The 13,093-nt window shown below is 41.7% G+C and overlaps 1 protein-coding gene across 9 annotated transcripts in view; it reads right to left on the reverse strand.

The window, feature by feature from the left end:
• Positions 1–8,913: 8,913 nt before the first annotated feature.
• CNTLN (centlein) overlaps positions 8,914–13,093 on the reverse strand; it is a 484,545-nt gene continuing 480,365 nt past the window's right edge. For all 9 annotated transcript variants that reach the window (XR_013541453.1, XR_013541452.1, XM_020797524.3 and 6 more), the window contains one exon: positions 8,914–10,076. Coding sequence is in view for 7 of the 9 variants with exons in the window: in XM_020797524.3 (XP_020653183.3) it covers positions 9,975–10,076 (102 nt within the window). In the remaining 2 variants the exon portion in view is untranslated. The remainder of the gene's footprint in view (positions 10,077–13,093) is intronic.

A 13,093-nucleotide genomic window follows, 5' to 3' on the forward strand; every position in this document is an offset into this window, starting at 1 on the left:
TGTATAGTACCGATTATACCCCCTTCACGGATTGCTGCCTTGTCATGGCAAAGGGGCTTGAGTAATTAAAAGAAGCTATGGGCTAGGCCGTGCAGGGACATCCAAGACAGACATGTCATACTGGAGAGTTCTGACTAAACACGATCCACCTGGAGCAGGAACTGGCAAGCCACTCCAATATTTTTGCCAAGAAAATTCCAGGGACAGAAAAAAAAGGTTAAAAGATATGATGCTGGCAGGTGAGCCCCTCAGGTCAGAAGGCATCCAACATGCTACTGAGGGAGAGCGGAGGACAAGTAGAAGTAGCTCCAGAGCTAATGAAGTGGTTGGGCCAAAGCCGAAAGGGTGCTCAGCTGCGGACGTGCCTGGAAGTAAAAAGAAAGTCCAATGCTGGAAAGAAAAATATTGCATAGGAACCTGGAATGTAAGATCTATGAACCTTGGGAAGCTGGATGTGGGCTGGATGTGGTCAAACAGGAGATGGCAAGAATAAACATTGACATCCTGGGCGTCAGTGAACTAAAATGGACAGGAATGGGCGAATTCAATTCAGACGATTATAGTATCTACTGCTGTGGTCAAGAATCCCGTAGAGGAAATGGAGTATCCCTCATAGTCAACAAAAGAGTGGGAAAAGCTGTACTGGGATACAATCTCAAAAATGATAGAATGATTTCAATAGGAATCCAAGGCAGACCTTTCAACATCACAGTAATCCAAGTTTATGTACCAACCACAGATGCTGAAGAGGCTGAAATTTACCAATTCTATGAAGACTTACAACACCTTCTAGAACTGACACCAAAGAAAGATGTTCCTCTCACTATAGGGGACTGGAATGCTAAAGTAGGGAGTCAAGAGATAAAAGGAACAACAGATAAGTTTGGCCTTGGAGTTCAAAACACAGCAGGGCAAAGGCTAATAGAATTTTGACAAGAGAACAACTTGGTCATCACAAACACTCTTTGCAACAACACAAGAGGAGACTCTACACATGGACATCACCAGATGGGCAATACCAAAATCAGATTGATTGTGTTCTCTGCAGCCAAAGATGAAGTAGGTCTATACAGTCAGCAGTAATAAGACCTGGAGCTAATTGTGGCTATGATCATCAGCTTCTTAGAGCAACACTCAAGCATAAACTGAAGAAAGCAGGAAAAACCACTGGGCTAATCCGGTATAATCTAAACCAAATCCCTTATGAATACACAGTGGAAGTGAAGAAGAGATTTAAGGAACTAGATTTGGTGGACAAAGTGCCTGAAGAACCATGGGTGGAGGCTCATAACACTGAACAGGAGGCAGTAACAAAAACCATCCCAAAGAAAAGTAAATGCAAGAAAGCAATGTGGCTGTCCAACGAGGCCTTACAAATAGCAGAGAAGAGAAGGGAAACAAAATGCAAGGGAGATAGGGAAAGTTACAGGAAATGGAATGCAGACTTCCGAAGAATAGCAAGGGCCTTCTTAAATGAACAGTGCAAAGAAATAGAGGAAAAGAATAGAAAGGGGAAAAAAAAGAGATCTCATCAAGAAAATTGGAGATGTTAAAGGAATCTTTTGTCAAAAATGGATATAAAGGTAGGGACCTCACAGCAGAAGGCATCAAGAACAGGTGGCAAGAATACACAGAGGAATTATACCAGAAAGATTTGGATATCCTGGACAACCCAGATAGTGTGGTTGCTGACCTTGAGCCAGACATTCTGGAGAGTGAAGTCAAGTGGGCCTTAGAAAGCATGGCTAACAAAAAGGTGATGGCATTCCAGTCAAACTATTTAAAATTTTAAAAGGTGATGAGGTCAAGGTGCTACACTCAATATGCCAGCAATTTTGGAAAACTCAGCGGTGGCCAAAGGATTGGAAAAGATCAGTCTACATCCCAATCTCAAAGAAGTGTAGTGCAAAAGATTGCTCCAACTACTATACAATTGCACTCATTTCACATGCTAGCAAGGTTATGCTCAAAATCCTACAAGGCAGGCTTAAGCAGTATGTGGACCAAGAACTCCCAGAAGTGGAAGCTGGATTTCGAAGGGGCAGAGGAACTAGAGACCAAATTGCTAACATGCGCTGGATTATGGAGAAAGCCAGAGAGTCCAGAAAAAGCTCTACTGCTTCATTGACTGAACAAAAGGCTTTGACTGTGTGGACTACAGCAAACTATGGCAAACTGGAATTAAGATTACTGGAAGAAATATCGGTAACCTCAGATATGCAGACAATACCACTCTGTTGGCAGAAAGTGAGGAGGAATTAAAGAACCTCATAATGAGGGTGAAAGAGGAGAGCACAAAAATGGTCTGAAGCTCAACATCAAAAAAACTAAGATCATGGCCACTGGTCCCATCACTTCCTGGAAAATAGAAGGGGAAGATATGGAAGTAGTGACAGATTTTACTTTCCTGGGCTCCGTGATCACTGCAGATGGTGACAGCAGCCACGAAATTAAAAGACACCTGCTTCTTGGGAAGAAAGCAATGACAAAACTAGACAACATCTTAAAAAGCAGAGACATCACCTTGCCGACAAAGGTCCGCATAGTCAAAGCTATAGTTTTTCGAGTAATGATGTATGTAAGTGAGAGCTGGACCATAATGAAGGCTGACCACTGAAGATTTGATGCTTTTGAATTGTGGTGCTAGAGGAGACTCTTGAGAGTGCAAAGAGAATAAACCTATCCATTTTGAAGGAAATAAACCCTGAGTGCTCAATGGAAGGACAGATGCTGAAGCTGAGGCTCCAATACTTCAGCTATCTCATGAGAAGAGAAGACTCCCTGGAAAAGACCCTGAAGTTGGGAAAGTTTGAGGGCAAGAGGAGAAGGGGACAACAGAGGATGAGATGTTTGGACAGTGTCCTCGAAGCAACCAACATGAATTTGATCCAACTTTGGGGAGCAGTGGAAGACAGGAGGGCCTGGTGTGCTCTTGCCATGGGATCAGAAAGAGTCGGATATGATTTAATGACTAAACAACAACAACAACCCATTATGCCTTTTTAGACAACAATGACAGACATAGCTCTTTCATTGATTAGTACATGATAAAGGTTAAAGAAGATACCTGTGTAATATAGTGGCTAAAAGGCATCCTTCAGTCTCAAGAGACTATGGTAATGTGCTCTGTATGGAGGACTTGGAACAGCATCTAGTGTGGCTGAGAAGGCCAATTCGAGAGTGACAATCCCTTCCACACTGAAGACAAATACAATCTGTCCCCTGTCCAGCTCCCTGATTTTGCTGCTTTCGGGACTGCCTCTTTGCTTCGGCCTGCGGGACAAGGGTCTCTTGGGAGAGGGACATGCTGCACCGCCTGCCTCCAGGCTGAACTCTCAGATGTCAAGGTTTCCCATCTGTTGAGGTCCATTCCTAAGGCCTTCAGATCCTGCTTGTAGATATCCTTGTATGGCAGCTGTGGTCTCCCTATGGGGTGATTTCCCTGCACTAATTCTCCATACAGGAGATCTTTTGGAATCCAACCATCAGCCATTCTCACAACATGCCCAAGCCAACGTAGATGTCACTGTTTCAATATATACATGCTAAAAATTCCAGCTCGTTCTAGGACTACTCTATTTGGAACTTTGTCCTGCCAGGTGATACCAAAAATGTGTCGGAGACAGCGCATATGAAACATGTTCAGCTTCCTCTCCTGCCGTGCACAAAGGGTCCAGGACTCACTGCAGTACAGGAGTGTGCTCAGGGCACAGGCTCTATAGACCTGGATCTTGGTATATGCCATCTGCTTCTTATTGAGCCATACTCTCTTTGTGAGTCTAGAGAACATGGTAGCTGCTTTGCCAATGCGTTTATCCAGCTTGACATCTAGGGAGAGAGTGCCAGAGATCATTGAGCCAAGGTACCCGAAATCATGAACAAACTCCAATTCTTGCATGGCCCATGACTTGTGTTTTCTTCAGGCTCATTGTTAGTCCAAAGTCTTGGCAGGCCTTGCTAAAATGATTCATGAGTTGTGAGATCTATGAAGGCCATAAAGAGTGGCTGTCGTTGTTCCCTACATTTCTCCTGCAACTGTCTGAGGGAGAATACCATGTCAATGGTGGATCTATTAGCTCGAAATCCACACTGTGATTCTGGATAGACTGTCTGTAGGCGCCTGGAGTCTCTTCAGTACAACACGGGCAAGAAGCTTCCCTACTAAGCTGAGAAGAGAGATGCCACAGTAGTTATTGCAGTCCCGTCTCCTTTGTTCTTATACAATTTGATGTTTGTATCATTCATGTCCTCTGGTACTCCAGCTTCCCTCCTGCAAAGAAATACTTCATACAGTTCGGTGGTGATGGTTTCTTTACAAAACTTCCACACTTCAATAGGGATGTTATCCTTTCCAGGTGCCTTGCCAGAGGCGAGGGAATCCAGGGCCGCTTTTATTTCTGCTAAAGTTGGCTCGCTGTCCAACTCTTCCAAGACAGGCAGGAACTCAATGTTATTTAATGCCTCTTCGGTTACTACATTCTCTCTGGAATATAGCTCAGAGTGGTGCTGCACCCAGCAGTCCATCTGCTATGCTCGGTCCGGGATGTAGCAGACTTCAAGGGAGCAGATTTTTTCTGTATTGGACCTAAAGCCTGCTTGATACCATCATACATTCCCTTAATGTTACCTGTGTCCACTGTTATCTGTATCTGAGAGCAGAGCTGAAGTCAATAATCATTGGAACATCTCCTGGCAGCCTGTTGGACTTGGCTACGAGCAGCTCAAAGAGCCTGCAAGTTGTACTCACTAGGACAGGCTTTGTATGCTGCTAGAGCTCTCCTCTTCTCCTTGATAGCTGGCATCAACTCCTCTGAATGGGCTTCAAACCAGTCGGACATCTTTTTGGTCTTCTTGCCAAATGTGGACAAGGCGGTGTTGTACACAGCGTTCTTGAAATGTTCCCATTGTTCAGGTGCATTTGCATCAGCCAGGCCTGGAAGGGTTTCCTCAAGCGCTTGGGCAAATTGCTCCACTTTTTTTTGATTGCGAGTCTTGTTGATGTTAATACATGGTCTTCCTTCCTTTTTCGTGTGATACAATCTCTTTGTTCGCAGTTTTACTCTACTACACACCAGGGAGTGATCAGTATCAGAATCAGCACTCTGGTAACTGCGTGTGACCATAATACTAGGAAGGGTAGAATGTCTAGTGAGGATCAAATCGAGCTGATGCCAATGCTTGGATCTTGGATGTCTCCAGGAAACTCTGTGTTGAAGCTTCGTATTAAAGAACGTGTTGCTGACAGAGACCATAATAACAGCAAAACTCCAGCAAGTGTTGGCCATTTTCATTCATCTTCCCAATGCCAAAACGGCATAGACAAGTGGACCAAGAATTGTGATCAGCACCAACTCTAGTGTTAAAGTCTCCGAGAATGAGCTCTCTCTCAGGGACTTTTTTGATAGTAGCTGCCAGATTGTCGTAGAATTTGTCTTTCACTTCTGTAGTGGATGACAGTGTTGGTGGATATGCACTAAGCCAACACCATATTCACTGGTCTCATTCAATGATTTTCCCTGCCAGAAGAACGAGAAGTTTTTTTCTTTGACAGATCCTGAGTCTGGCAATCTCATCTCTCACAGGGCAATTATGTCCATCTGCAGTCTACTCAGTCCCATGTCGATGACAGCTGTCTTGCACACGTTGTCTATTTCCTGCAGGTTGTCAGAAAAGCCGTAGTCAGAAAAGCCAGGGGTCATTGTCCGTACATTCCAGATGCCCAGCTTTAGGGCAGAAGTTTTCTTACGATTGTTGCATGGTGCAAGGTTATCAATGTACTTGTCGGCTTTCACCCTAAACCCCATGCACCCTGTGAGGTTAACAGACTGTGGTTAAAGGAACATACTAGGATTTAGGAGGCCTACTCAACCATGGAAACTCACTAGGTCTACAGCACTGGTACAACCACTCCTCAAATATCTCATTTACCTTGAAAACCCTCTTAGAGTCACTGTAAATTGATTCCAACTTGATGGCACATAATAGCAACAGAGGTTAAAGGAGATTTTAGAATTTTACTCTTGAAGTTACTTTTTAAAAGGAAGTTGTCTGTGAGAAAATGCTTTGCTCATAGGATGTTCTTTTGGAGGACATAGGGCTGTACTTAGCAAACTAGTAATAACAACAGGTTACTTACTTGTAACTGTGGTTCTTCAAGTAGTCATCTGTGAATTCACACATGATGTTTCTGTGCCTGTACAAAACCTAACTGGTACATCCTAGAGCTTAAAGAACCATTAGAACATCCCCCACCATACATGCCCCTGTGTCTAAGAATTATCCCTCAGTCCCCACCCCAGTCCACCACTGTGCAGGGAGCAAAACAGTAATGATGGGAGGTTGATGTAGGAGGCACCATTCCCAGAAATGAACCACCACCAGGAAAAGAGACACAGAATGCATTCTGCCCTTTGGTTATGTAGCACATCATGGTGGTATTGTTCGTGGCGGCTAATACTACTTTGCCCGAGATCATTATTTCAAAGACCTTTAAAGCCTTAATTACTTCAAGCAGTTCCAGTTTATTTATGTGCATATTTCTTTCCTCCTTGGACCAGAGGATGTAGAATTGCCAATCTTGGCAGTGTAAACCCAAACCTGTAAGATTTGCATTCGTAGTCACCTGGATCGTCAGGGTGAGATGTTTGAATATCATCCCCAGAGTAACTTTGGATACATTGGCCCATAAGAGTTGCAGTCCAACTTTTTTAACAGGCCTGCTGGGGCCATAAAATATGAGGGGGAGACAAATAAAATGATTAACTTTTTTTAAAGGGGCAACTCACAAAAAGGTGCAGCAGATGAAGACTAAGACAATGCAGACAATGGGAACAATAAAGAGTAACATTTAAGATTTTTTCACTAAATATGCTTTAGTGAATGTTCTCAGAAAGCTTCCTCAGTGGCAGCTAAAGAAAACTAAGGGATAACTAAGCATGTGCATTGTGTGTATGGGGGCTGTTTGAATAGTTTTTTAAAGCTCTAGAATGTTCGGCGAGGTTTTGCACAAGCGCAAAAACACTCAAGTGTGATTCACAGAGACCACAAAGAAGAAACTTGTTCTCACTAGTAAAACGAAATTTATGAACTTGCTCCACTTCAAACCAACAAAAGGTAAGAACTACAAGCTTGAAGAGAAACTGGATAATCAACAGCTGTTCTACTTAACCTTTTGCTGGATAGTACAGGTGCTTGTGCATTGTCTACGATAATTCAGAATGGGGGGGCTACCAGCTGAGAAAAGTCTTCAGTGCGAGCAGCAAACGTGGAGAGCCAACCTTACACAATCTGATGCCCTCTGATGTGTAGAACTACAGTTTCAATCATCTTCAGCCAATGGTCATGCTGGCTGGAGATGACAGTTGAAGTCTAACATATCTCGAAGGAATCAGGTTGGGAAGGCTGTCCTGGATCTACAAAGCTAGTATTACATTACAGAATCTGTTCTAAATGTTCTGCAAATCATTTGGACTGCACATTTCAGATTGCTGGTTGTTAACACCTCAGGAAAAGGATTGGACTATTTTTTTCTCCTTTTGTCCTACTTTTCTACACGTTGATGTATTGAAGTATGCATTCTTCCACTTGCAGTGTGCAGCAAGAGATGTTTTTGCTGTATATGTAGCTTAGCTGAAAGACCCAGCAACAGATTTACTGCTTATTCTCCTTTGTTTGAAGAAGAAGAGGTTGTAGATTACAGCTCACTTTCCTGGAACGCGATATTCATCCTATGTCTCTGGGTAGGTCTCAAGAACATGTTCCTTTCCCCATTCTGCTTTGAAGTACATCTGGTGGGAAACAAACATTTCTTGGCTCTGAATTTACTGTAATCTGAAAATAGTACATTCCCATACTGGTGGGGGAGTCCAGAATCAATAATTAAAGAAGGATCAATCAGAAGAAATTCAAAAGCAAAGAGGAATAAGGATGCATGTAAATCAGAACAAAGGATTGGTTTCTATTCTGGGTGTGGCCATTACTCAGGCTCCAAAATAATTAAAGATGATAACACATATCTACAAAGTGTAACCTTCTCCCAAATTATTTCAGCCAGCAGGCAAAAATATTGAAGCAGAAATCAGAGACATGAAAAGTGATTTAAGAAAAAGAAGGGAAAAGGGGGAAGGCAATATTTTTGATACAGAAGAGTCAAGGGATATTTGAGTTAGCTCTAGTTCAGGAGCACTTCTGATTAAGTGCTACTGAAGAGTCTCCCTCTCCTGACAATCTTACAACCTTGTCATTTGGATGGATTGAAAAGCAACTGTGATAGTGTGTTCTGTCACTTACACAAGATGCAGAACTGTCGTATCATCACTAACTCCTTCCCTGATGGCACAGGTTAACATGGGGTGTGTTAAAACACTCAAAATATATATCTGTTCACATTTCCACAAATAACAGCAGTTACTCAGGCATTTTCTACCCAGCTGAACTGATTGTAGAGTAGGAAAAGTCTATCAAAAGCCCATATCTATGTCTATTTAAGAGTAAATCCAGTCTATGCATCAAGGAAAGGTGTTTCCTCTTATGTTCCTTAAACCCTTCAAGTGGACAGCACAGGCATAACACCCATCTAGACATCATCAGGTGTTAATCAGCCACTCGGGCAATATCATAGAGGGGAATAATCATATAGGAGAAAGCCTTTTCCAGCTTGGCATTCTCAAGTTGGTTTGAACTATATCTCTGACCACTCAGCCAATGGGCATGCATTCAGTCGGTGATGAGAGCTGTAGTTAGTCCACCATATCTGGAAAGCAGTGGACTGCAAATAGCATGTGCACAGGCCTAAGCATGCGTCTCTCACCTGAGCCTCTAATTCCACATTGGACACCAGCAGATAGGCCTCTGGGTTCTAATTATTGTAGAAAAATATATACAGACAGTAAAACAGAGAAAAATGAGAATCTGTAAAAGACACACTCAAAATCATTTATTCAGATGAAATATATAAAACAATTAAGTACATTGCACACAGGATATATTCTTTCACTATTGTAGAGAATATAAAGTACGTGACTGTTCAATGCGTCTTAAAACTTCTCCAATAACCACTGTTTGTTTCTCAGTTCCCACATTTTTGGTGATGTATTGCACAAAAAGGAAATTACCTATAGTCTTAGCAATGGTTAGATTTTTCAAAAGACACCAAATTTGGCCCCATAACTTCAAAAGAATTACAATAAAATTGACATGTCTTTTCTTTGTATGGCACAGCAGACAGAAGCTGCCAAAGTTCCTAATAGGCTGTGCTCAAAAGTATTCCATGTATAATAATAGTTTCTAAGAAACTTACTAACATTGTATCTTGTTTTCTACTAGGAAAATACATTTCTGTTTTCATTGCTTTAAGGCAATCAAATGATGGTACTATTTCTAACTGGGGAAGAAAAACTAAAATCAAATGGTCCCAGTACTAATACTTACACACTTTGTAGAAAGCAGGAGTGGGGAACCTCTTGCAGCCAAGGGGCTGCCTTGCCACTGGAATGCAACAAGGAATTGCTAATAAACCTGCCATGGCTACCAAAATTCCAGTTCGGCTCAAATTAGGGCCAAGGTGCCTGAATCCATGGTGGAAGGGCTCAGGGAGGGCTGCAAAGATGGTGTGAGAGGAGCAAGTTGCCTGCCCTGGTACAGAATGAATGGATGACAGAAAAAGAAAGGAGATTTACAGCCAAATTTTACATTGGGCTTTTCTTAGAAGTAAATCCCATATCAATGATACTTCCTTTCTATTCAGGCTGCTTTGTACCTTACAAGAGGTGAGATTCCTGGGTGTGATGTGTATCTACCCCAAACTTGAAGATGTGAATCTCAATTTCATACTTCACAAATGCTATGTAAATGCAGCCAATATACCTGCTACCATCAACTGTGACTCAGCCCTTGCTGTGAATCAGTGTCAGGCATGGCATTAAAGTGCAAAAAAGAGAGCCCTTCCTCACTTTGAAAACTGAATTCACCAGCACCTAGGTCGTTTGTTTCACAAGAGAACTATATTCTTCTGCCAGCTTCTTCTGCTCATTTAGTTTTTCCAGCACTCCATCCATTAAATATGAAGCAAAAGGAAACTAAAAGAGAAACAGAGTGAGAAAAATGATCAGTGAAGTCTATATTTTTCTTCAGCTAAAAAACATTTACTAAGTATCTTGAAGCCATTAGATTTCGCTTAGTTCTGACACTGACATGCTTGTCCATGTCTGTTCTCTCTTAAAACAGATCCTCCTGATTAGTGTGTGTAACTGTTCCTTATCATAAAAATGATAAAAGAGCAGAATAAAATGAAAAAAGATAAACGCCTTATTGAACAATTCATGGTTTACTGACCATGTTAATGATGTAATCTGCAGTACCAGCAGCTCTGTCATTTATCTTCAATCAGCTGATCAATATGAGGTTACAGTCATCTCTGGGGCACTTATAAGTAGACGCAGCACTGCATGCTGACTGCTCTCAGGAGAGGGAGAGATGGAGCTATCAATACAGCTCCTAGTGCTGGGGGTAAATGCTTTCAGAGGCATTCAGTGAAACTTGGGTGACTGAATACAGAAAAATCTCTGCATAGATGTCATAGAGAAGCATCTTTTCTGTAATGCACAAAGTTTTGGTGAGGGGAAGAATAGACCAATAAATATTCTATGCTTTATATCCTATCAAGTTCCTTCCGACTTATGGAGATCCTAATAGGGTTTTCAAGCTATGTAAGATATTTAAGGAACGGCTGAACTATTGGCATCCTCTCACTGAATGTTCATGGCTTAGCAGGGATCATTGACTTTATTTGGAACTGATGGTCTAGTTGGAGAAATATAACATTCACAGGACAACTGCAGTTATTATGAAAACCTTTGATATAAGGCAACCTGCTAGTCTTCATCTCAGAAGACCCGGTTGATACAGTATCTTCTGGATTCCAAATCTTGTGAACTTTGTGTAATGTTGAAAATGAATAGGGAATTCCTTCAGCAGGTCAGAGAGCAGGTTAAAAAGCAGAACGCTGAGATCTAGGGTTAACTATAGCAAATGTAGCTGAATCAAAACATTTTTAGTATGGCATCTTCAGTTGTGGGGTAGAGCTGAAATACTCAAACAGGCATGTAAGCATGAGACCAGGTCACGTAGAAGTAAAAACAAGCTGCCATATTTGAAACTTAAAACGATCAGATTATTTGAGACATGCCTACCTATGTAGAAGTGGAGCTTCAAAGGGCTTTCAGTATTCATAACAAGAAGTTTCAATAGCTTCACAAATTGCAGGTCAGGTTTTTTTTTTTTTTGTCTGAGGATCGGTTATTGGAAAGAAAACTATAGGCTTCACTTGCAGGCTGACTGCACAGAGACAATAGCTTTGAAGGTATATGACTCTAGAGCAGTGATGTCTAGCCTTTTTGAGCCCGAGTGCCCAAACAGCGACACAAAACCAAATTATTTCGTTCAAAGTACCAACACTGCAATTATATCTGAATACTGATGTTCTAGTTTAGAAAAAGAACTCATACATGTTTTCTGAATTAATCATCACCTTTTGTCTTCAAAACATTAGAGAAGTTTCAATGATACAAACACTTTTTTATTGAAAAATAACCATTAACTCTAGTAAATGGAAACAAATATTAAAGTACTACAAGCCAGGTAATTTATACAAATTTTTAAAATAATTATATGCATGTATTTTTTGATAAGGGATACTCAACTTGGCATGCTTTTGCACAATGTGATTTGTGAAGTTGTATGTATGCTGAAAATTTGTCAAACCTTGGCCCATATGCTGTTAGTTTGAGAGCAACACATGCAGCACCCAGACAAGGCAGATAGTGAAGTTGCTGACCTTGAGCCAGACATCCTGGAGAGTGAAGTCAAGTGGGCCTTAGAAAGCCTGGCTAACAACAAGGCCAGTGGAGGTGATGGCTTTACAGTTGAATTATTTAAAATCTTAAAAGATGATGCTGTAAAGGTGCTACACTCAATATGCCAGCAAGTTTAAAAACTCAGCAGTGGCTAGAGGATTGGAAAAGATCAGTCTACATCCCAATCCTGAAGAAGGGCAGTACCAAAGAATGCTCCAACTACCGTACAATTGCACTCATTTCACACGCTAGCAAAGTTATACTCAAAATCTTGCAAGGAAGGCTTCAGCAGTATATGGGCCAAGAACTCCCAAAGTACAAGCTGGATTTTGAAGGGGCAGAGGAACTAGAGACCAAATTGCTAACATGTGTTGGATTCTGGAGAAAGCCAGGGAGTTCCAGAAAAAGATCTGCTTCATTGACTATGGACCACAACAAACGATGTCAAGTTCTTAAAGAAATGGAAGTGTCTGACCACCTTGTCCATCTCCTGAGAAATCTATATGACAGGAAGAACTGGATATGGAACAACTGATTGGTCCAAAATTGGGAAAAGAGTACAACAAGGCTCTATATTGTCCCCCTGCTTATTTAACTTTTATGCAGAATACATTATACGAAAGGCTGGACTGGAGGAATCCCAAGCCAGAATTAAGATTGCCAGAAATATCAACAACCTCAGTTATGGAGATGATACCACTCTGATAGTAGAAAGTGAGGAGGAACTAAAGAACCTTTTAATGAGGGTGAAAGAGGGGAGCACAAAAAATGGTCTGAAGCTCAACATCAAAAAAACGAAGATGATGGTCACTGGTCCCATCACCTCCTGGAAAATAGAAGGGGAAGAGATGGAGGCAGTGACAGATTTTACTTTCTTGGGCTCCATGATCACTGCAGATGGTGACAGCAGCCACAAAATTAAAAGATGCCTGCTTCTTGGGAGGCAAGTGATGACAAACCTAGGCGGCATCTTAAAAAGCATAGACATCACCTTGCCGACAAAGGTCTGCCTAGTCAAAGCTATGGTTTTTCCAATAGTGATGTATGGAAGTGAGATCTGGACCATAAAAAAGGTTGACCGCAGAAGAATTGATGCTTTTGAATTGTGGTGCTGGAGGAGACTATTGAGAGTCCCCTGGACTGCTAAGAGAACAAACCTATCCATTTTGAAGGAAATCAACCCTGAGTGCTCACTGGAAGGACAGATCCTGAAGCTGAGGCTTCAATACTTTGGCCATCTC

The sequence above is a fragment of the Pogona vitticeps genome, chromosome 2, assembly GCF_051106095.1.
Source record: "Pogona vitticeps strain Pit_001003342236 chromosome 2, PviZW2.1, whole genome shotgun sequence".
In the NCBI taxonomy this organism is placed as follows: domain Eukaryota; kingdom Metazoa; phylum Chordata; class Lepidosauria; order Squamata; family Agamidae; genus Pogona; species Pogona vitticeps.